This window comes from Thalassophryne amazonica, chromosome 4 (assembly GCF_902500255.1).
Source record: "Thalassophryne amazonica chromosome 4, fThaAma1.1, whole genome shotgun sequence".
In the NCBI taxonomy this organism is placed as follows: domain Eukaryota; kingdom Metazoa; phylum Chordata; class Actinopteri; order Batrachoidiformes; family Batrachoididae; genus Thalassophryne; species Thalassophryne amazonica.
The window spans coordinates 5,992,883-6,018,631 of record NC_047106.1 but is presented as its reverse complement, the minus strand read 5'-3'; the positions used below and the strand labels follow the sequence as shown (position 1 = coordinate 6,018,631).

At 41.3% G+C, this 25,749-nt stretch overlaps 1 protein-coding gene across 5 annotated transcripts in view; it reads left to right on the top strand.

The window, feature by feature from the left end:
* myo18ab (myosin XVIIIAb) overlaps positions 1-25,749 on the top strand; it is a 257,478-nt gene that overhangs the window by 181,772 nt on the left and 49,957 nt on the right. For all 5 annotated transcript variants that reach the window (XM_034169042.1, XM_034169044.1, XM_034169043.1 and 2 more), the window contains 11 exons: positions 5,436-5,555; positions 7,651-7,762; positions 10,276-10,403; positions 11,714-11,868; positions 12,827-12,950; positions 14,212-14,319; positions 14,426-14,518; positions 15,317-15,427; positions 18,456-18,560; positions 19,088-19,234; positions 20,446-20,559. In XM_034169042.1, coding sequence (XP_034024933.1) covers positions 5,436-5,555; positions 7,651-7,762; positions 10,276-10,403; positions 11,714-11,868; positions 12,827-12,950; positions 14,212-14,319; positions 14,426-14,518; positions 15,317-15,427; positions 18,456-18,560; positions 19,088-19,234; positions 20,446-20,559 — 1,317 coding nt within the window. The remainder of the gene's footprint in view (positions 1-5,435; positions 5,556-7,650; positions 7,763-10,275; positions 10,404-11,713; positions 11,869-12,826; positions 12,951-14,211; positions 14,320-14,425; positions 14,519-15,316; positions 15,428-18,455; positions 18,561-19,087; positions 19,235-20,445; positions 20,560-25,749) is intronic.

Sequence of the window (25,749 nt, the reverse complement as noted above, 5' to 3'; positions counted from 1 at the left end):
TCGCACAGCCATTGAAGAGGAGTGGACCAACATTCCACAGGCCACAATTGACAACCTGATCAACTCTATGCGAAGGAGATGTGTTGCACTGCATGAGGCAAATGGTGGTCACACCAGATACTGACTGGTATCCCCCCCCAATAAAACAAAACTGCACCTTTCAGAGTGGCCTTTTATTGTGGGCAGTCTAAGGCACACCTGTGCACTAATCATGGTGTCTAAACAGCATCTTGATATGGCACACCTGTGAGGTGGGATGGATTATCTCAGCAAAGGAGAAGTGCTCACTATCACAGATTTAGACTGGTTTGTGAACAATATTTGAGGGAAATGGTGATATTGTGTATGTGGAAAAAGTTTGATCTTTGAGTTCATCTCATACAAAATGGGAGCAAAACCAAAAGTGTTGCGTTTATAATTTCGTTGTGTGTGTGTGTGTGTGTATATATATATATATATATATATATATATATATACACACACAGTAGTGTTCAGAATAATAGTAGTGCTATGTGACTAAAAAGATTAATCCAGGTTTTGAGTATATTTCTTATTGTTACATGGGAAACAAGGTACCAGTAGATTCAGTAGATTCTCACAAATCCAACAAGACCAAGCATTCATGATATGCACACTCTTAAGGCTATGAAATTGGGCTATTAGTAAAAAAAAGTAGAAAAGGGGGTGTTTACAATAATAGTAGCATCTGCTGTTGATGCTACAAACTCAAAACTATTATGTTCAAACTGCTTTTTTAGCAATCCTGTGAATCACTAACCTAGTATTTAGTTGTATAACCACAGTTTTTCATGATTTCTTCACATCTGCGAGGCATTATTTTTGTTGATTTGGAACCAAGATTTTGCTTGTTTACTAGTGTGCTTGGGGTTATTGTCTTGTTGAAACACCCATTTCAAGGGCATGTCCTCTTCAGCATAAGGCAACATGACCTCTTCAAGTATTTTGACATATCCAAACTGATCCATGATACCTGGTATGCGATATATAGGCCCAACACCATAGCAGGAAAAACATACCCATATCATGTTGCTTGCACCACCATGCTTCACTGTCTTCATTGTGACCTGTGGCTTGAATTCAGAGTTTGGGGGTTATCTCGCAAAGTGTCTGAGGCCCTTGGACCCAAAAAGAACAATTTTACTCTCATCAGTCCACAAAATATTCCTCCATTTCTCTTTAGGCCAGTTGATGTGTTCTTTGGCAAATTGTAACTTCTGCACATGTCTTTTATTTAACAGAGGGACTTTGTGGGGGATTCTTGCAAATAAGTTAGCTTCACACAGGCGTCTTCTAACTGTCACAGCACTTACAGGTAAATCCAGACTGTCTTTGATCATCCTGGAGCTGATCAATGGGTGAGCCTTTGCCATTCTGGTTATTCTTCTATCCATTTTGATGGTTGTTTTCTGTTTTCTTCCACAAGTCTTTGTTTTTTGTCCATTTTAAAGCATTGGAGATCATTGTAGATGAACAGCCTATAATCTTTTGCACCTGCATATAAGTTTTCCCCTCTCCAATCCACCTTTTATTCAAACTACGCTGGTCTTCTGAACAATGTCTTGAACGTCCCATTTTCCTCAGGCTTTCAAAGAGAAAAGCATGTTCAACAGGTGCTGGCTTCATCCTTAAATAGGGGACACCTGATTCACACCTGTTTGTTCCACAAAACTGACAAACTCACTGACTGAATGCCACACTACTATTATTGTGAACACCCCCTTTTCTACTTTTTTTTTTACTAATAGCCCAATTTCATAGCCTTAAGAGTGTGCGTATCATGAATGCTTGGTAGGGCTGTCACAATTAGGAATTTCTGGAGACGATTAATTGTCAGACAGATAATTGCGATTGACGAATATATTGTCCCCCCCCCCCCCCTTCTTTATATTCTACTATTGTAGTATAATTACACAACTCTGGAAGAATGTTTGGCTTCTGTGAGGGGAGAAACGGAATGGTGCAACATTTTTATTTTCATTTTACATACAGTCCCAACTTTTTCTGATTTGTGGTTGTTTCTGTTGCATTTCTGAAATTGTTTCTCCTCATCAGTCACATTTTGTGCTTAAACACAGCATTAAGCTCAAGATTGAACAAATAAATACCTTTGGAAAATAACAGCTGTTAAAGTTCAGAGTTCTCACCTGCTTTTTGTGATCTGTGCATCTGAACATCACCACAGCTTCTCCATGTCAGGGTTTTTTGTTTTTTTGTGGCTCAGTTCATTCATATATTCTCATTTTTTAAATATGTTTTTAAAGCTATTTGACCGTTTATTTCATCTCATGATCTCATAAATTCAACATACAACACGCACATGGTGTGAACAGGACGGTAACGGCAGAATCACACCTTAAGAGAAAGTTCATAGAGAAGTAAAAGCAGCTTCACATTTTGGTTTTTTTTTTTTTTTACTTGTTCACTCGGGTTAAAATCCTCTCTCTGCTCCGCGCTTGATGCGCACTGATGGTTCTCAGACTTTAACGTGTCGCGCCTGCATTCAGCAATCTCCCTCACGCACCCCCTGCCTCTGATTCTGCAGCCTGTTGACTCCGCACGCACACACACACACACACACGCACCGGCAGCTCCGCATTTTAGACGGCTTCGGCCACTGTTTTAATTGGCCGTCTTATCCAAACGGCAGGACGGCTCGCTCTTCAGCCTCCATGTTATTGTCCCGCCTTTAGACGAGAGCGAGGCTACAGCACAATGACATCAGATTCTGAGTCGTTTTATGCGTTGTGGATAAAATAAATAATTCACGGTAATCGCAAATATGAAAAATAATCGCAAATATGAAAAATAATCACCATTGACGAATATTGTAATAATTGTGACAGCCCTAATGCTTGGTCTTGTTGGATTTGTGAGAATCTACTGAATCTACTGGTACCTTGTTTCCCATGTAACAATAAGAAATATACTCAAAACCTGGATTAATCTTTTTAGTCACATAGCACTACTATTATTCTAAACACTACTGTATATACAACCCCTGGCAATAATTATGGAATCACCGGCCTCGGAGGATGTTCATTCAGTTGTTTAATTTTGTAGAAAAAAAGCAGATCACAGACATGACACAAACTAAAGTCATTTCAAATGCCAACTTTCTGGCTTTAAGAAACACTATAAGAAATCAAGAAAAAAAATTGTGGCAGTCAGTAACGGTTACTTTTTTAGACCGAGCAGAGGGAAAAAAATATGGACTCACTCAATTCTGAGGAAAAAATTATGGAATCACCCTGTAAATTTTCATCCCCAAAACTAACACCTGCATCAAATCAGATCTGCTCGTTAGTCTGCATCTAAAAAGGAGTGATCACACCTTGGAGAGCTGTTGCACCAAGTGGACTGACATGAATCATGACTCCAACACGAGAGATGTCAATTGAAACAAAGGAGAGGATATCAAACTCTTAAAAGAGGGTAAATCATCACGCAATGTTGCAAAAGATGTTGGTTGTTCACAGTCAGCTGTGTCTAAACTCTGGAACAAATACAAACAACATGGGAAAGTTGTTAAAGGCAAACATACTGGTAGACCAAGGAAGACATCAAAGCATCAAGACAGAAAACTTAAAGCAATATGTCTCAAAAATCAAAAATGCACAACAAAACAAATGAGGAACGAATGGGAGGAAACTGGAGTCAACGTCTGTGACCGAAGTGTAAGAAACCGCCTAAAGGAAATGGGATTTACATACAGAAAAGCTAAATGAAAGCCATCATTAACACCTAAACAGAAAAAAACAAGGTTACAATGGGCTAAGGAAAAGCAATCATGGACTGTGGATGACTGGATGAAAGTCATATTCAGTGATGAATCTCGAATCTGCATTGGGCAAGGTGATCATGCTGGAACCTTTGTTTGGTGCCATTCCAATGAGATTTAGAAAGATGACTGCCTGAAGAGAACATGTAAATTTCCACAGTCATTGATGATATGGGGCTGCATGTCAGGTAAAGGCACTGGGGAGATGGCTGTCATTATATCATCAATAAATGCACAAGTTTACATTGATATTTTGGACACTTTTCTTATCCCATCAATTGAAAGGATGTTTGGGGATGATGAAATCATTTTTCAAGATGATAATGCATCTTGCCATAGAGCAAAAACTGTGAAAACATTCCTTGCAAAAAGAGACATTGGGTCAATGTCATGGTCTGCAAATAGTCCAGATCTTAATCCAATTGAAAATCTTTGGTGGAAGTTGAAGAAAATGGTCCATGACAAGGCTCCAACCTGCAAAGCTGATCTGGCAACAGCAATCAGAGAAAGTTGGAGCCAGATTGATGAAGAGTACTGTTTGTCACTCATTAAGTCCATGCCTCAGAGACTGCAAGCTGTTATAAAAGCCAGAGGTGGTGCAACAAAATACTAGTGATGTGTTGGAGCGTTCTTTTGTTTTTCATGATTCCATAATTTTTTCCTCAGAATTGAGTAATTCCATATTTTTTTTCCCCTCTGCTTTGTCTAAAAAAGTAACCGTTACTGACTGCCACAATTTTTTTTCCTGATTTCTTATAGTGTTTTTTAAAGCCAGAAAGTTGCCATTTGAAATCACTTTAGTTTTGTTTCATGTCTGTGATCTGCTTTTTTTTTACAAAATTAAACAACTGAATGAACATCCTCCGAGGCTGGTGATTCCATAATTTTTGCCAGGGGTTGTATGTATGTATGTATATATATGTATGTATGTATATGTATATAGTATATATGTATATATCTATATGAGATATGCTCCTTTGTATGTCTGATGGAGTCAAAATAATACATGTTTAATTCAGGCTTGATATATAAAATTAGTATATGGTTTAGATTCTCATTTACAGCAGAATCGATACCACAGCGCTGTTTTCACCTCCTCCAGTTAACCTACAACTTCTCGCTGCACTGTTGCTACAGACAAGCACACACAGCTCTCTCTCTCTCTCTCTCTCTCTCTCTCTCTCTCTCTCTCTCTCTCTCTCTCTCTCACACACACACGGATAGAGTCAGAGAGAACCAGCTGTGAGGCAACATTACCATTTGTAACAGAAGTAAAAATTTCTCGAAGAAAAAAGTCACAGAAATGTGAATAAATAAATAAATAAATGAAATAATGACAAATGATTTCAGAATCGATGCTGGGCACTGTTATTGCCATCATTTACAAAAAAAATTGCAAATTTGGGTTATTTGCATTTTTTTCTGAACATATTTTCAAATGTGTACATAAAAATAGGGATGTCGATAATTTTGGTTACAGCTGCTTATCAAACATACTTGTACAACACTATGTCAAACATCTTAGTTATATTACTGTGTTTTTATGTAGCATGACATCAGACAACTTAAAAACACTGTCTCTCATGTTATTATTTCTACTGTGTATGTGTGTGTGTGTGTGTGTGTGTTGCATCAGATCACAGAGCTGTCTTCGGAGCTGGCTGACGAGCGAAACGCCGGTGAGTCGGCCTCTCAGCTGCTGGAGACTGAAGCCTCCGAGAGACTTCGCCTGGAGAAGGACATGAAGGACCTGCAGGTACACGCCTTCCTGCAGTTTTATTATTTTTTTCTCGCTGTGCAGTAAGACAGCCACAGTGTGTTGTGCCATCAAGGGCCGTATTTCTGTCATAAGTGTAAAACACACCCAGATCAGTAGAAGGGTTTTTGGGTTCACATGGGCCACTGTGGATTCAGAGACACAGACATCCCAAGAATTTCGGCAGTTAATATAATCTTCCATTCATTCATTTGGCGTAAGACGCTTGAATGCGTTGACACATGGGGCAAACACACACACACTTAAACGCGTTGGCGCCCGACCTCTGCTGCACACCAAACTAATGTGCCTCAGCCGACAGCAGGCGTCAGTGCCTGTTTGCAGACTGTGTCTGTTTTGGAATATGTGTTCCCTCCTTAAGGTCTGTTTTGATTAAAAGCGTCGCACATCAGCAGCCTAATGCTGCACAGCGCCATTAAAGCACTGACCCGTTCCTTCAGTTGATGTCTTTTTCCAAGCTGAGCTCTTAAAGCAAATTAAAAAGAAACTACCTTATTGTGATGGAAAACGAGGGCGGGAAAGACTTTATGGCTCTATTACCACTTTAGCAATAAAGTAAAGTTTAGTGCAACACAGCTCCATTATCTTACTTGTAAAAAGTAGTTTGATGCTAATGTGATTTTACACAGTTTTAAATTTATTTAAAAACTTGTTCCCTCTTTTTTCACGGTCACACTTGGTGGTAACCAAGAGTTTGAATTTCTTATTGAAAGTGAACATAATGCAGTTTTATCACGATTTTTAAACTGTATTTATTGAAATGTTGCATTGTTCTAACTTCCCAGTTCCATCAAATTGTCAGACATACACCATGTTACTCATTTTCAGAAAGCTTAAGTACAGTTGTGATAATTGTTGCAATAATAATGATAATGTAATAACTTTGAGGAACCCATGATTAGGTTTAGCCAGTGTTCTTAAAAAAAAGTTATTGGTGAAGACTAAACAATTTGTTGACACATAAAGCTGTGATTTGTAAAAATGTAGAAAGTAGACATGTTTGGCACGTTTGGCGGAGACTGACACTCATGATATTGTGGATAATCACCCCAGAATTACAAATAAATACAGTTTTGCATTTGGACCATAGAATGTAGAAATATTGGATAAGTTTTCTGACCCCAGTAACTTTCAGGGTTCCGGCCCGTTCGGGTCCTAATGCAGACATGCACCTGGCAACACAAGCCCACTTGCCAAATTTGGCTGAACTGGATCCCACAGGGAAACAGTAGGTGTTATTGTGACCCCAATAATTTTCAGGGTTCTAGCCCAATTGGGATGATAATGAAGTTTGCACTGCTCCACCCACCACTGAACCCGCATGCCCAGTTTCGAGCAGATTGGTCCAGCGACCGCTGAGGAGTAATCCAGAGACCTCCTGGTGACAGACAGAAGCACACTAGCAATTATTATAAGATTGTTACAGCGTGCTTGTCCTCATGGTAGTAAACAGGTTTCTTTGGAGAATGCCTTTGTGATGCAGTGCTGTGGATTAACATTTGTTGTCGTTGTTCAAACACACACTCACAGTGATGCTTTAATTGTAAAATCGTCTTGTGAAACTGCGTCTCTGCTCTCACTCTTTGACACGTTTGACAGATTGGTCTTTTATTTTATTGGCTTTGCTGTGATATTCTTTCCACTGGCTGCTCACATTGTAGATCTGCGGTGTTTCTAAATGTTCCGGAACCTCCAGACGCTGAGGAGAGAGATTTTATTCTGTGAGAGTGGCTGACTCTTCCACAGTGAACTGTAAAAATACAGCGACACGTGTGCACGTGTGTTTATGTTGGTCTGAAGAGAAGGCTTGAGAGTCTTATTTTGGAAAACGCATTTCTGTGACAACGGTGGGGAAAAATGCAGAGTCGTTAAAATGACATATTTGTTAAGGTGTTGAATTACTTCCTTCTCTTTGACCTGTGACCTCCTGACGTTGAATGTGTTCCTCGTGAAGTGCGCTGGTGTCTGTGTTCCTGTTTGGGCTCTAAGCCTGGAGTTCTTGGGGCTAATCTGCGGGAACAGATGTGTTGATGCTGCCACAGTCATTAGCTCCTCGTCGTCTTCCATCTGTTAGACCAAGTTTGACAGCATGAAGAAGCAGATGGAGTCCATGGAGATGGAGGTGATGGAGGCTCGTCTCATCAGGGCATCTGAGCTCAACGGAGAGATGGATGACGACGATTCAGGTCAGACTGTGGATGAAATAACACAAATATCTGAGAGCAGCCGGGAACATTAATCATTAAGAGGCGCGGGCGGCTTTGACCAGTCGGTCAGAAGCTGCTGGGCACCTTCACGGTCTTAGAATCAGGCTTTATTCTCGGAGACAAATACGAAAACGTTTTGATCGTTTGTTGATCCATTTTGATTTGTCCTCAGATCGCTGTGGCTGAATGGTTTCAAAAAGTTCAATGTGTCACTTTGTGTTGATCTGTTAAATAGTGCGAATAAATTAAAATCTCCTCCGACTTGATTTAGTTGGGCTTAAAAATTTTATTGTACAGATGAACTCATGCAAGTATGACTTCAAATTTAAGTGGTAAATGGACTGCATTTATATAGCGCTTTTCCATCTGCATCAGACGCTCAAAGTGCTTTACAATAATGCCTCACATTCACCCCGATGTCAGGATGCTGCCATACACGGTGTTCACTAACACACTAGGAGCAACTAGGGGATTAAAGGCCTTGCCCAAGGGCCCTTAGTGATTTTCCAGTCATGCTGGGATTCGAACTGAGCATCTTCTGGTCTCAAGCCCAATGCTTAACCACTAGACCATCACCTCCCCTAAAATCTCCCCTCCCCTATATCCACTTTGTCAGTGCGTTTTGATACTGAAATCTGTAAAACTGAATTTTATGTGATTGAATTACAAACAAAATGTATTTATGATGCGCCTAATTGAGATCTTTCCAACCTTTTGTCATTGGAGTCTTTCCTATTGGTACCTAATTAAACCAAAATAATAAAGTGATTCATTCCACTTCTTTTTGTGGGGGTGGGGTTGTTATCATTGTAGTTTACCCCCTTTTTTCCTCTTTGGATCATTCAAAGAAAATGATGTTTAGTTGTGATCGTCCAAGAAGTGTTAATTTTGATGACATCAAGGCAAACGAAACCCTGGGACTCCCCTCTGATTTTTGGTGTGCCACTAATGAGGTGTTGGATCCCAGGGTGGGAACCTGGCTTCTAATTGATGCTTAAAGAATTAATTAATTACCACTAACTATCCATCCATCAGCTGATAGTTAACTAGTTGGACCACATGTTCTGCAGTAACTTCTTCTGACATCAGGTCTGTGTGAAATTTCTATGCCGTTATATATTAATAATGAGAATAATTTTGATGATAATAACGATGATATTGATACCGACTCTTACTAAAGTGGCATTGATGAGACCGTTAATGTGTACTGGCCCTGCACCCCTGGCCGCCGGACTGACCTCAGGACACCCTACCTGTTGCACCAATGTCTTTTATCATCTTTTATCTCAATAATGGACTCTGTTTTTGTTGCTGTTCTGTTTTTTGTTTTGTTTTGTTTTGTTTTGTTTGTTTTCTGTTTCTTCTGTTTGAAAAGAAATTTGTGAAAACCTTGTAACTGGGTCAGCCCTCTGAGTCTAGTCTGCTTGAGGGTTCTTCCTCATTATCACCAGTGTGAGTTTTTTCTTACCACTGTCACCTGCATGCTTGCTCAGGGCGGTTGAGAAGGTTAGACAATCGGGACAGCTGCAAGCATCAAGCTCGATAAGTTGTTGTAAGCTGTAGTTGAGTAATAATTTTTCAGTACTTATTTTTGATTTACTTCGAAATATTATAAATGTGTCCTCAACTTCTTTGCCATTGATATATTAGGTTGTTAGGTTGGTCTTAAATTTTATTCTAACTATCATTTGTAAAAAAGTCTTTAATGTAGTTTTCGTGAAGTTGTAGGAACGTGAGCAGTGAGGAGGCGCTCTGACACAGATATGGTCATCAGATCCTGATCCCAGCACGAGCTGAATGTGCACAGTCTCCACCGCAGACTTGTCAGATGCTGAAAATTCATTCACACTGTAATAAAGTGCCTGCTCTCTGTGTGGAGGTGACGTTCGATCGATGCGTTGAAAAAAGCCAAGAAAAATGGTATGTGAAGAAGTGCATTAGAAATGGATCCCTTAAAAATGAAGAACGACTCCAGGATGCTGGTCTCAGCCGCGTTGCAGACAGGACGCCAGCCGGCTCTGTCAGTGCAGAATTGATCTTTGCTCTATAGGTTGTAGATAGAATGTTTGTAAGAGAGCTTCAGTCCAGGTGTTAACTGTAAACACCAACATGGTGTTAAAAGAATGTGAAGGGCAAAATGACTCCATCTTTCTAGGAAGTAATCAGGACCATTTGCTAAGACATATTCAGGAATTTTATTTTTCATTTTATTTTTTGGGGGGGCGGGGGGGTGGACGGCGAGAAAGACCATTTGGATTTCTAACACAGACCTGTTATTAAGAGCTGTGGGGAGTTGGTGGGATACATTTTCCTATGCACAGGCTGATGATACATTTATTTACTGTGGTTCTGAGTAATACTACATTTTTCCATGTTGTAAACACGTGAGGTTTGCGTGTTTTGATTAATCCCGGTATCAAAGCAACAGATGCTGACACACAAACCTGATTAGGGCGACAGCTTGAGATGACGTGAACCTACTGATGTCGCAGGAGGAGAGTGGAGGCTGAAGTACGACCGAGCCATCAGGGAGATTGAGTTCACCAAGAAACGACTGCAGCAGGAGTTTGAGGACAAGCTGGAGGTGGAGCAGCAGAACAAACGGCAGCTGGAGAGGCGGGTGAGTGGACGCATGGCGGCACAGCGCTGGCACCAGGTGGCTTCAAAACAAACAAAAATACACTGTGACACACCCCTCTGTGAAGAGACGAAGGGGCGGAACAACAGGGTGATGGTAAGTCATTCTCCCAAAGACCATGTGGGTGTGTCTTACGAAGCACAGACTGGCTCGGTGGGTGTGTCCCACTTAAAGTAAACTGGCTCGGTGGGCGTGTCCCACTTAATGCAGACTGGCTTGGTGGGCGTGTCACACTTAACGTAAACTGGCTCGGTGGGCGTGTCGCACTTAATGCAGACTGGCTCGGTGGGCGTGTCCCACTTAATGCAGACTGGCTTGGTGGGCGTGTCACACTTAACGTAAACTGGCTCGGTGGGCGTGTCGCACTTAATGCAGACTGGCTCGGTGGGCGTGTCGCACTTAATGCAGACTGGCTCAGTGGGCGTGTCGCACTTAATGCAGACTGGCTCGGTGGGCGTGTCGCACTTAACGTAAACTGGCTCGGTGGGTGTGTCGCACTTAATGCAGACTGGCTCGGTGGGCGTGTCGCACTTAATGCAGACTGGCTCGGTGGGCGTGTCGCACTTAACGCAAACTGGCTCGGTGGGCGTGTCGCACTTAACGTGAACTGGCTCAGTGGGCGTGTCGCACTTAACGTGAACTGGCTCGGTGGGCGTGTCGCACTTAACGTGAACTGGCTCGGTGGGCGTGTCGCACTTAACGTGAACTGGCAAGGTGGGCGTGTCGCACTTAACGTAAACGGGCTTGGTGGGCGTGTCGCACTTAACGTAAACTGGCTCGGTGGGCGTGTAGCACTTAACGTAAACTGGCTCTGTGGGCGTGTAGCACTTAACGTAAACTGGCTCTGTGGGCGTGTAGCACTTAACGTAAACTGGCCCCTGGGCGTGTCGCACTTGCCGCAGACTGGCTCGGTGGGCGTGTCACGCTTAACGCAGACTGGCTCGGTGGGCGTGTCGTGCTTAAGGCGGACTGGCTTGGTGGGCGTGTCTACATGTTACATGACAACCGGGCACGAACGATCTTAAACCAGGAGCCTTCCTTGTTGGAAGCACGTGCACTGACCACTTGGCCAATCGGATGCAAATTACTTTTTTCTTGGGGTGATGACATCACGTGTTGGAGAGGAGACAAATGTTTCTGATAAGAGAACATTTCCTCACGGGATTAAAAAGTTTATCTTTGATTATTTTTATCTTTTCCACAGGCGTGTGGAAAAATCTTTTCTATCAGTCTTTTTTCCAGTGCATTTAAATGAACTTATTTTCGTTCTGAGTTGCAGTATGTGTTTGCAGATCAGCGACCTGCAGGCGGATCACGAGGAGTTGCAGCGGAACATCCAGCAGCTGAAGAAGAAAACGCAGCGACTGACGGCTGAGCTGCAGGACACCAAACTTCACCTGGAGGGTCAACAGAGCCGCAACCACGACCTGGAGAAGAAGCAGAGGAAGTCAGTACACACACACACACACACACACCGTCTCAGGCTGAGGCTGCAGTCAGAATAAATGGTTTGAAGCTAATCTGTTGTTATTGGCGTCACGCTGTGCAGCGCCGCTCTGCAGGTAAACTGTGAGTTTCTTCCTGAACCTTCCTGAACAGAAGGTTCTGAACATTGTATGTGGATTTGTGACCCTCTGAAAACATTTTAGAGTCAAACTGGAGTCGCAGACCGCGCCATAGTGCTCTGGGACGTCACTGGACATGTCGTGGCCAGCTGTGTCCACTTCCTGTTGTTTTCATCGCAGCAGACAAACTGTGCAGAGATTATTATGTCACATGATGCAATGTGCGTTGGTTTGGTTTTTGGTGTCCAGACCGCCGTTGCGGAAACAGTCAAACCGCTTAAAACCGATGATGCTATCAAACTGAGGAACATGCTGGAGACTAAAACTGTATAGAAGCTCACATGCACAAAAATTCGAGGAAACACATTTTGGACAATACTTGTCCTGATACAAGGACACACCCACGTATCACCTGACTCCAGCAGATTGATGATTAATTTAAAGACATGGGATTGGACATAGTGTCTGCTTGCGTGGTTGCTTTCTATGGCCTGGGTCGGTTCTGCGGTGTGTTGATTGTGCTAACGTGTGGCACCTCGGCGTGTGCACCACAACCTGTTTTCTAATACTTACTTGATACTAGTATCAAGTCCCAACAAATTATTTTGACATGCAAACATCTTCCAGAGTGGATCTTACCGGTCATACCACCTGACCGTTGGTCTGAAGGTCACTGAGACCACCCAGCAACAACTTGGCTCTTAGGTAGTTTTGGTTTTGGTCCAGAGTCAGAGTGGCGTGTGCACGCGGTTAGCTTATGGAGTGAAGTAGTTGTGTAAGATGTTGTTCAGTCGCATTCCACAGTCCTGATCCTCACTCAGTCTTCCGGTTTCCTTCCAGGTTTGACAGTGAGTTGAGTTCTGCTCAGGAGGAGGTGCAACGAGAGAAGACCCTCCGAGACAAACTGGCCAGGGAGAAAGACATGCTGACCGGGGACGTGTTCAGTCTGCGGCAGCAGCTGGAGGTTTGTGTCATCGCCTCTGATCTGATGTAACCGTTTATCTTGTTTGTTTGCATTTTTCATCTTTAATTCGCTGTGCAGCACACAGTTTATATCGCGGACTCTTGCAGCTTCACATATAGCAGCCCGAGTAAGGTACCTTTCACTACACAAAATGATCAAGCTCAAGGACAAAGGTCAAGGTCAGAGGAAGGTCAAACACTAAATCCAACGAAACAACTTCCCTGGTCACAATTTCTGAAATTTTGCCTCCAAATGTGCCATGAACATAGTTGTAGGCCTTGCTTATACGCCATTACCTGGGATAAGCGATTGACCTTGACCTTCAGGGTTTTGCTTGAGGTCAAATGTCACCTAAATTAGGTCAAACTTCAGATTATAGTAAAACATGTTATGTAATACACCAAATTAATAATATTTTATGATTACATTACTACTAGCAGAATGTAGTTATGTGATTACAAATAGATAAAACTTTAATTATAAGTAAATTGTTCATTACAGCAAACTATTGCTATCATACTGGGTGTTGATAAACTATGATATATGTGTTGTTTGCTTATGATCATACTGTCGGTATAATAAGTAAAGTGATTTTTGCAGGGTGGAGAAGAATCTGTTCCAGGGACGTCATTCTTTTGAATACATTTGATCTTCACTTATTGTGGGCTCACTTGCCGTGTAGTTCAACACCATTTGGGACTCTAAAGTTTGACTCATTGAAACCACTTTGCTGTTACATTTAGTGGATAAAAATGATTTGAACACATTTTTATTCATTCTTTCCCCTGTCGAGCTGCTCATCCAGTGAGAATCATACTGTTTCAAATAATCATATTTGTCAATTTCATGCTACATTTATATTATTGTGTTGATTCCTATCTGCCACTCTTTATATTTATGACCTAGTTTGTAAAAAAAAGATTTGAGAAAGGTGACAGACATTATAGGCCCCCAATTTTCATTATGTTTCGTAAACATATGTTTCTTTGCAATCAAACTGCTTCATCTGGGACCATAAAATGTCCGTGAAATATAGAGTTTAAAGGTTGCTCGATCCTGATTGGGCCTTATCAAGGTTTGGGTTAAACAGTGCTGCCCTGTAGGAATGTTGCCTGTCGGGGGGGGTGATTTCCAGGGTGGTTGTAGTTCCTTGGGGAACATATCCGGGGGAAAATCTACTGTTACACCGGGTGTCTCCATTAGCTTCATGCACATTTCATCTCCTTTGATCCTCAAAGGTTCTCTGTTCTACCATTTGCAGGAAAAGGATCTGGATGTGTGTGCCGTCAACTTGAAGGTGGATCAGCTGGAGGCCGAGCTGCAAGATCTCAACTCCCAGGAGTCCAAGGACGAGGCGTCTCTGGCCAAAGTAACCATGCCCCCCAGTTTTCCTTCATTTATTCACATGTTTAAGGTAACAGTCATGACATTAAGGATTATTTGTGTTAATCTGTTTTCAAATTCCCATCATTCAGATCAGAAAGCAGCTCCGGGACATGGAAGCCAAAGTTAAAGACCAGGAGGAAGAGCTGGATGAACAGGCTGGCACCATCCAGATGTTGGAGCAGGTACAACTAAACTAGAAGTTTAATTTCCAGACTGCAAAGAAATTTTAAAGTGGAAACTGCTTTTTGTTTTATTTGTTTTATTTATTTATTTATTTCATTGAGTGTATACCTCCTCCAGAGTACTAATACTCCAAGCCCTGACCTGATGACCATAAAACTTTGTAGATCTGTACTTTAAACCTTTATGAGGACAATGACTGCTTGTTGTATGAAAACTGGGACGACTGTTGGCCAAAGATTGAAGTGTGAAGATTGTGTGCAGATGACACCAAAACTAGTACCATTTCTCCTGTTTTACATCATACTTCAGATCTACACAAAGACCACTTTGATTCAGCAACAGCAAGTCTTTGAGTTTGTCCATTTTTAACAACCACTGAGCTTTGTTTTGTTGGCTGAATGAGTTTAGGAACAGTTTAATCTTAACACTGCTACCTAATCTCCCAACATTTTAGTCTTGTTGTTATTTATGTCTGGACAAAGACCTCGTCTGTCATGTGGATGGTCCAACGTTTTAATTTGTATGCATGGTTTACAGTATCGCTCGTTGTTGCCTAATTGCCTGCAGGCTACACGATGTGAACTCTGGATGTGATTTTTCACGTGTTTGTGGATAAAATCCAGTTTTACTGCCCCCAAACAGAACACAGAAGTCAAAGGTTTCTCAGCTCAACTCCCTGTAGTTCCTCAGTTTTGACCCGCGCATATGAATAATGTATGCAATCAGATTGAAACACGGACAGAGTGTTCCTTGAAGCCACGCTGCATGCAGCTTGAGTTCTTGTTTTTCTCTCTCAGGCCAAGCTGCGTTTGGAGATGGAGATGGAGCGTTTGCGTCAGACCCATTCCAAGGAGATCGAGGGCAAAGATGAGGAGGTGGACGACATTCGACAGTCCTGCAACAAAAAGGTGGAGATACTCATCGCTAAAAAAAAAAAAAACAGCCTGTGTCTGTCTCCCAGCAGTCTGTTCCATAAAAAAAAATCACCAAAATAACATGAAAATTTTCACATTATCATGACGTTTTTGGAAGAGAACCTCAACTACCTGCAAAAATATTTCCAGCAGTGTGTAAGCTGCTGTCTACTGTGATAGCCAATGTGTTTACACATTGGCTCTTGACAATTTACAGTGATTGTTAAATAATTTTATTTACAGTATGTCATCCTTCTCTTCAGCTGCATATTTGAAGGAATTTGTTTGGAGAATGAATTTGGATGAACTCTGCGTCACTGACGCTCTGGTTCCACCTAATCTTTTGTGAACATTCATGGTTTTAAAAAATGTGACTCTTCTTAGAACAAATGGCAAAAGTCCCGTGACCAACCACCAGTATTGAAAAAGCTGAATTATTACATTACTTTTCCTTAAAGCCATTCAACTTCAATCCATCAACCACACACCAGATATCACATGAGCAGGCTGCCATAAAAATATCTGGAATACGATCATGCTTCAAAGAAGCTTTAATTTCTTTTCCATTAATTATGCAGTCAAGCGGTATTTTTAAAATTTTGCTTTTAGTGGTACATTTTGTTGAAAGTTTTGTTTTTTTATGTGACTTACACAACTCAGAATTACGCTGCTCTCACATATCTGTGTGAGAAAAACCATCACAGCACCTGTTACAGAATTCCTGTCACCTGCAGCTGCAGACTGCAGGTGACGTGTCATTATAACTTTTAAATGATTTTGACACAGACAATAATTTACTAAATTGAATGAATGAATGGTTGAATGAATGAATGGTTTATTCAGCACGCACGAACAAAATCTCTCATTTACCAAACAAGTCAAGAGAAAACAAAAATGAAAACATATACAACCCCTGGCAAAAATTGTGGAATCACCGGCCTCGGAGGATGTTCACTCAGTTGTTTAATTTTGTAGAAAAAAAGCAGATCACAGACATGACACAAAACTAAAGTAATTTCAAATGGCAACTTTCTGGCTTTAAGAAACACTATAAGAAATCAGGAAAAAAATTGTGGCAGTCAGTAACGGTTACTTTTTAGACCAAGCAGAGGGAAAAAATATGGAATCACTCAATTCTGAGGAAAAAATTACGGAATCATGAAAAACAAAAGAACGCTCCAACACATCACTAGTATTTTGTTGCACCACCTCTGGCTTTTATAACAGCTTGCAGTCTCTGAGGCATGGACTTAATGAGTGACAAACAGTACTCTTCATCAATCTGGCTCCAACTTTCTCTGATTGCTGTTGCCAGATCAGCTTTGCAGGTTGGAGCCTTGTCATGGACCATTTCTTCAACTTCCACCAAAGATTTTCAATTGGATTAAGATCTGGACTATTTGCAGGCCATGACATTGACCCTATGTGTCTTTTTGCAAAGAATGTTTTCACAGTTTTTGCTCTATGGCAAGATGCATTATCATCATCCCCAAACATCCTTTCTATTGATGGGATAAGAAAAGTGTCCAAAATATCAACATAAACTTGTGCATTTATTGATGATGTAATGACAGCCATCTCCCCAGTGCCTTTACCTGACATGCAGCCCCATATCATCAATGACTGTGGAAATTTACATGTTCTCTTCAGGCAGTCATCTTTATAAATCTCATTGGAACGGCACCAAACAAAGGTTCCAGCATCATCACCTTGCCCAATGCAGATTCGAGATTCATCACTGAATATGACTTTCATCCAGTCATCCACAGTCCACGATTGCTTTTCCTTAGCCCATTGTAACCTTGTTTTTTCCTGTTTAGGTGTTAATGATGGCTTTCATTTAGCTTTTCTGCATGTAAATCCAATTTCCTTTAGGAGGTTTCTTACAGTTCGGTCACAGACGTTGACTCCAGTTTCCTCCCATTCGTTCCTCATTTGTTTTGTTGTGCATTTTCGATTTTTGAGACATATTGCTTTAAGTTTTCTGTCTTGGCGCTTTGATGTCTTCCTTGGTCTACCAGTATGTTTGCCTTTAACAACCTCCCCATGTTGTTTGTATTTGGTCCAGAGTTTAGACACAGCTGACTGTGAACAACCAACATCTTTTGCAACATTGCGTGATGATTTACCCTCTTTTAAGAGTTTGATAATCCTCTCCTTTATTTCACTTGACATCTCTCATGTTGGAGCCATGATTCATGTCAGTCCACTTGGTGCAACAGCTCTCCAAAAAAAAGTAACCGTTACTGACTGCCACAATTATTTTTTCTTGATTTCTTATAGTGTTTCTTAAAGCCAGAAAGTTGCCATTTGAAATGACCTTAGTTTTGTGTCATGTCTGTGATCTGCTTTTTTTCTACAAAATTAAACAACTGAATGAACATCCTCCGAGGCCGGTGATTCCATAATTATTGCCAGGGGTTGTAGAACAAAACTCAATTTGCCAATTTAGTGTGACTGAAAGGATGTGGGCATAAGCAGAAAATTGAAAGATACAACAGAGTTTTAGCATTTTGCACAGCGTTATATTACAACGGGAAACTCTAGCTCTTATGACCGCTTAAAAATGTAACTTTTGTGAGGTTATAAATTGATTTCTTCTTCAAATATCACACAAATTATTCACAGTTACCTGTTTAAAACCAAACTACTCTCTGCACTTAAATAATTCATTTCTCACTGTCTGTTTTTCCTCCTCATTTTAAAGATAAAACAACATCCGGCTTGTCCTTGTTGCTACAGTTAAGTAGCAAGAGTTGAACATTTTAAACTTTGGACAACAAGTTCTCTGGAGGTGTGCAGCTGCCACCGTTGTAGCCTGAGGTGGCGAGATTTTCCCACCAGACTCGTATTTAAAATAATGGAGCATCCAGTTTTCCTTCTGCTGCTTACTGCCAACATATAGACACAGCATTAATTGTGTTGATTATGTACAAAGTTTATGCCACTTAGTGATATTTGGTGTTGATCAGTGGCTGAATGTCTTTGACTTTTCCTGTGCGATTTAAATGTTTTTCTGTAGTTGAAGCAAATGGAGGTTCAGCTGGAAGAAGAATATGATGAGAAGCACAAGGTGCTGAAGGAAAAGAGAGACCTGGAGTCGAGGCTTCTGTCGTCCCAGGACCAGGTAAATGCACACAATGCACTTTGTCATTATTATGATTATTTTTGTACCGTATTCTCTGGAGTATAAATCCCTCCTGTTAAAAGCCCCTTGAAGAGGAAAATCCCATATATACAGAAGTTACACTGGAGTACAAGTCCCACCTTTTTTCTGTATTATCAGCTCTTTGATTTTGGATTTTTGTGTGTTGTTTTATACTTTTTATTATTGGCATTTATTCTTTTATTATTAGAGTTTATTTTATTTAGAGCTTTGTTTCTTGGGAAAATAGCACATAAATACTCATTATTCTTATTAACAACAAATGTGTGATATTTCCTTATATCAGTAGCAGGTCCCCGCAAACTTAAAAAACAAAACAAAAAAACTTGACTTGTATGTATGTATGTATGTATAAATAGTGCAAAAGTCCCCCCCCCCACGGAGGTGACTTGTTTCATCCCACTTTAATCCTTTTTGACATTGAAATGTATTCCTGGAGGTAGAAAGTAGAGTCTTTGCTCCGTTGGTAATCCAGCCGTGTTTCCCAGGTGACAAGTGGTGACATTGAGACAGAGAAGCGCTTGAGAAAGGACCTGAAGAGAACCAAAGCCCTGCTGGCTGACGCCCAGATCATGTTGGATCACATAAAGAATAACGCACCCAGTAAGAGGGAGATCGCTCAGCTCAAGAACCAGGTAGAGCACTGAAAATCTGATCTGATATGGTTTTTGAAGCTGCAGATTGGATTTTTTTTTTTAATCAACTAAAAAAGAAGCTTCTATTAAAAAAAAAAAAAAAAGTTAGTTAATGAGCAAATAAAATATGGAGCGCTTGCTGGTGATCCTGAATAAAAAAGTGAAAACAAGGTGCCCAATGTTTATTTTGAATTGTTAATTGTTGTATTAAATTGCAGTATTAACAGGACCAGAATAGAATAGACAAAATAGAAATGTCTAAATCATGAATTGTTAAAGTAAGAAATGGAGCGACGCTGACCCTTTCATTCGTCCTACAATCTGATTCGAATTCACTTAGAACAGTGGTTTGCAGAGCAGATGCTTAGAGGAAAAAGTCAGGAATACTTGTTACATATTTTCCGCAGCTGTGGACTTTCAGCCACCTCAGCTGTGCACGTACTTCAAGAGTGACGCTCTGTTCAATGAGCTCACAGCTGCATAGAGAAGTAGACATAGTCCTCGACTCCCTCAGAATGCGCATCGTCATTTTTTTACCGTGACTGCATCCAAATTAACAGAATTATCACGTTGAAAACAAGTCACCAGGATCCTAAAGTTTCCACTTGTGTAAACTTAAGGTCCTTAAGGATCGCACATCAGCTATGATCCGTGACACCATGGCTGTCAAGTATTAACTACATACAAATTCCAAACTGGTCTCCAAATTTAGAGATTGTTTACTTTCAACTCTACTAGGTTGTGTTTGATAAAATAACCGCTTTCTCACTGTCCAGATATTTATGGATCAATATGTAAATATGACTATCAATGTCAGGTTTCCCACTGTGGATAATATAATTTTTGAATCTGATATATGGGTGTGTAGATGCCATTTGAGCACATTTCCGAAAAAAGTTTTATGTTTTTATTCCTCCTTTATGGCGTGCACAGACAGTGAACAGACCAAAGGAGTTCCTCACTAAATGTGTCAGTGTAATTGCTCCACATTAGCATTTACAGCTTTTTGACATTTTTCATCTGAGCCCAAATCGCTTCGCTTTTGTTGAAGTCATTAAGGCGGCGGTAGATGGAGCTGCTGTCGTGTTGCTTTCAGCGTGTTGTGTGACTTTAATAGGATTCCTGACTTTAAAAACCGATTTGCTGGATTAAACGTGCATTATCTCATTAAACGGATACTTAATTTTCCTCCGTTGCTTCCTCGGTTTCAGCTGGAGGAGTCCGAGTTCACGTGTGCGGTGGCAGTTAAAGCCCGTAAATCCATGGAGGTGGAGATTGAAGACCTGCATGTTCAGATGGAGGACATTTCCAAGACAAAACAGGCGGTCAGTAGCAGCCTTACTCAACTTTCTGTCTTTCTTTTAATGAATCCTCTGGACCCCAAGCAGGTTCAGAGGGTTTTGTTTTTTTTTTTTGTTTTTTTTGTTACTCCTGTCACATTGATACTCACTGTGGGCTCATTTTACCTGCTCATTTGAATAAACCGCACAATCAGGTGAACAAGAAAAAAGTTTGTTCAATTAATAAAAACCTCTGTTCAATTAATTTTATTTGTATAGCACCAAATTAAATCAAATCAAATCAATTTTATTTATATAGCGCCAAATCACAACAAACAGTTGCCCCAAGGCGCCTTATATTGTAAGGCAAGGCCATACAATAATTACGTAAAAACCCCAACGGTCAAAACGACCCCCTGTGAGCAAGCACTTGGCGACAGTGGGAAGGAAAAACTCCCTTTTAACAGGAAGAAACCTCCAGCAGAACCAGGCTCAGGGAGGGGCAGTCTTCTGCTGGGACTGGTTGGGGCTGAGGGAGAGAACCAGGAAAAAGACATGCTGTGGAGGGGAGCAGAGATCAATCACTAATGATTAATGCAGAGTGGTGCATACAGAGTAAAAAGAGAAAGAAACACTCAGTGCATCATGGGAACCCCCCAGCAGTCTAAGTCTATAGCAGCATAACTAAGGGATGGTTCAGGGTCACCTGATCCAGCCCTAACTATAAGCTTTAGCAAAAAGGAAAGTTTTAAGCCTAATCTTAAAAGTAGAGAGGGTGTCTGTCTCCCTGATCTGAATTGGGAGCTGGTTCCACAGGAGAGGAGCCTGAAAGCTGAAGGCTCTGCCTCCCATTCTACTCTTACAAACCCTAGGAACTACAAGTAAGCCTGCAGTCTGAGAGCGAAGCGCTCTGAGAAAGCCTGTGTGTGATACGTGATTCACTTTGTGAACACACAATCTTGCTTGCCTCTACTGGTGGTTGGCTCTCACTGCGGTATTGTATCACTTCCTGTTCCGGAGCACAGCGGTGTTTTTCTGTATCTGTTAGCTGTTTAATCTGCGCAGTTAGATTGATCTAGTTATCTAGATTACGATTTGTTTCCCAGTGTAATCTTTACGTGCCTTAACTAAAGCACTCCTTCTGCTGAATCACCTCTAAATTATTTACACATTATTCACTTTGCGTGTTTTTAGGAATCCGCTAGCTTAGCGTAGCTACTAGCTCTTAGCCGATTTAGCATGGCGGCTTCTCCTGTCTCTCCCGCACTTTTCTGCTCTGGGTGTGAAATGTTTAGTTATTCCTCGGCCTCCTTTAGCAGTAATGGTACTTGTAATAAGTGTAGCTTATTCGTAGCTTTGGAGGCCAGGCTGGGCGAATTGGAGACTCGGCTCCGCACCGTGGAAAATTCTACAGCTAGCCAGGCCCCTGTAGTCGGTGCGGACCAAGGTAGCTTAGCCGCCGTTAGTTCCCCCCTGGCAGATCCCGAGCAGCCGGGAAAGCAGGCCGACTGGGTGACTGTGAGGAGGAAGCGTAGCCCTAAACAGAAGCCCCGTGTACACCGCCAACCCGTTCACATCTCTAACCGTTTTTCCCCACTCGACGACACACCCGCCGAGGATCAAACTCTGGTTATTGGCGACTCTGTTTTGATAAATGTGAAGTTAGCGACACCAGCAACCATAGTCAATTGTCTTCCGGGGGCCAGAGCAGGCGACATTGAAGGAAATTTCAAACTGCTGGCTAAGGCTAAGCGTAAATTTGGTAAGATTGTAATTCACGTCGGCAGTAATGACACCCGGTTACGCCAATCGGAGGTCACTAAAATTAACATTAAATCGGTGTGTAACTTTGCAAAAACAATGTCGGACTCTGTAGTTTTCTCTGGGCCCCTCCCCAATCGGACCGGGAGTGACATGTTTAGCCGCATGTTCTCCTTGAATTGCTGGCTGTCTGAGTGGTGTCCAAAAAATGAGGTGGGCTTCATAGATAATTGGCAAAGCTTCTGGGGAAAACCTGGTCTTGTTAGGAGAGACGGCATCCATCCCACTTTGGATGGAGCAGCTCTCATTTCTAGAAATCTGGCCAATTTTCTTAAATCCTCCAAACCGTGACTATCCAGGGTTGGGACCAGGAAGCAGAGTTGTAGTCTTACACACCTCTCTGCAGCTTCTCTCCCCCTGCCATCCCCTCATTACCCCATCCCCGTAGAGACGGTGCCTGCTCCCAGACTACCAATAACCAGCAAAAATCTATTTAAGCATAAAAATTCAAAAAGAAAAAATAATATAGCACCTTCAACTGCACCACAGACTAAAACAGTTAAATGTGGTCTGTTAAACATTAGGTCTCTCTCTTCTAAGTCCCTGTTAGTAAATGATATAATAATTGATCAACATATTGATTTATTCTGCCTTACAGAAACCTGGTTACAGCAGGATGAATATGTTAGTTTAAATGAGTCAACACCCCCGAGTCACACTAACTGTCAGAATGCTCGTAGCACTGGCCGGGGCGGAGGATTAGCAGCAATCTTCCATTCCAGCTTATTAATTAATCAAAAACCCAGACAGAGCTTTAATTCATTTGAAAGCTTGTCTCTTAGTCTTGTCCATCCAAATTGGAAGTCCCAAAAACCAGTTTTATTTGTTATTATCTATCGTCCACCTGGTCGTTACTGTGAGTTTCTCTGTGAATTTTCAGACCTTTTGTCTGACTTAGTGCTTAGCTCAGATAAGATAATTATAGTGGGCGATTTTAACATCCACACAGATGCTGAGAATGACAGCCTCAACACTGCATTTAATCTATTATTAGACTCTATTGGCTTTGCTCAAAAAGTAAATGAGTCCACCCACCACTTTAATCATATCTTAGATCTTGTTCTGACTTATGGTATGGAAATAGAAGACTTAACAGTATTCCCTGAAAACTCCCTTCTGTCTGATCATTTCTTAATAACATTTACATTTACTCTGATGGACTACCCAGCAGTGGGGAATAAGTTTCATTACACTAGAAGTCTTTCAGAAAGCGCTGTAACTAGGTTTAAGGATATGATTCCTTCTTTATGTTCTCTAATGCCATATACCAACACAGTGCAGAGTAGCTACCTAAACTCTGTAAGGGAGATAGAGTATCTCGTCAATAGTTTTACATCCTCATTGAAGACAACTTTGGATGCTGTAGCTCCTCTGAAAAAGAGAGCTTTAAATCAGAAGTGTCTGACTCCATGGTATAACTCACAAACTCGTAGCTTAAAGCAGATAACCCGTAAGTTGGAGAGGAAATGACGTCTCACTAATTTAGAAGATCTTCACTTAGCCTGGAAAAAGAGTCTGTTGCTCTATTACTATCTACTTTTAAGATTAGGCTTAAAACTTTCCTTTTTGCTAAAGCTTATAGTTAGGGCTGGATCAGGTGACCCTGAACCATCCCTTAGTTATGCTGCTATAGACGTAGACTGCTGGGGGGTTCCCATGATGCACTGTTTCTTTCTCTTTTTGCTCTGTATGCACCACTCTGCATTTAATCATTAGTGATCGATCTCTGCTCCCCTCCACAGCATGTCTTTTTCCTGGTTCTCTCCCTCAGCCCCAACCAGTCCCAGCAGAAGACTGCCCCTCCCTGAGCCTGGTTCTGCTGGAGGTTTCTTCCTGTTAAAAGGGAGTTTTTCCTTCCCACTGTAGCCAAGTGCTTGCTCACAGGGGGTCGTTTTGACCGTTGGGGTTTTACATAATTATTGTATGGCCTTGCCTTACAATATAAAGCGCCTTGGGGCAACTGTTTGTTGTGATTTGGCGCTATATAAAAAAAAATTGATTGATTGATTGATATTGGGGTGATATGGTACTATGAGGTCCCTAAGATAAGATGGGACCTGATTATTCAAAACCTTATAAGTAAGAAGAAGAATTTTAAATTCTATTCTAGAATTAACAGGAAGCCAATGAAGAGAGGCCAATATGGGTGAGATATGCTCTCTCCTTCTAGTCCCTGTTAGCACTCTAGCTGCAGCATTTTGAATTAACTGAAGGCTTTTCAGGGAACGTTTAGGACAACCTGATAATAATGAATTACAGTAGTCCAGCCTAGAGGAAATAAATGCATGAATTAGTTTTTCAGCATCACTTTGAGACAAGACCTTTCTAATTTTAGAGATATTGCGCAAATGCAAAAAAGCAGTCCTACATATTTGTTTAATATGCGCATTGAATGACATATCCTGATCAAAAATCACACAAAAAAAATTTTACAACAAAGCTGCTTCAAGGAGCTTCACATGAGTAAAGTCTAACCTTACCAACCCCCCTGAGCAAGCACACAGGCGACAGTGGTAAAGAAGAAACCTGCTTAGACCATTCTAACAATTACAAGGTTTTAACTAGGGATGAGCGAGTACACCACTATCTGTATCTATATCTGTTCAGCCATCTAAATTATCTGTAGCTGTACTCTGAGTGGGCGGGGCCTAAACTGGGAGTGGGTGTGGTTTAACCGGAAATGGGTGGGGCTTACATCTGTACATTATTTTAAGTCTAAAATTGATATGGATTGATCAGAAGTTGCAGTATTTGTTTATTTGAAAACTATTTATTTTTAACATTCTTGGCATTTTGTTTAAGGTGTCTGTTCATGTGTGTCCGTTTGTATGTGTGTGAGTGAGTGATAGGGAGAGAGAGAGAGAGAGAGAGGTTGTTCTAAGACTGTTTTTTTTTTTTTTATGATCTGTGTGAACTTGGTGATTCATTCCACTGATGGCAAACAGGGAAACAATATGTCAGCCTTGTTCACTGTATTCTTCTCAGAAACACCGCGTTTAGTACGAGCATAGAGAAGTAGTTTTCCAACTGACTTTATATCACCAGCCAGCAAACAAACAGTTAAAAAAAAAAAACCCGACCGGAGTGTTGGCAGGGACTGACACAACACGAGCCGTTTTCAGCTCTGTCTTGTCAAATGCACCGCATACGTTACGACACAAGTTCACCAAGTAACTTTAAATACCATACAAACCAAAACAGAAGAAGGCTATTCATGGGACTAGGTCTGTGGGTGAATGTGTGTGTGTGTATCCATGGGTGTTTGCGGTACATATGGCCCAGGGAAAGAAGCTGTCAGCCTGCTGGTCTGGGACTTTATTATTATTATTAGAAACAGTGGCTAGTCAGGGTGTGAGGGGTCTCCTGTGATGGCCCTCCTGTGATGGCCTTGGTTCTGTTAAGACAGCAGGATAT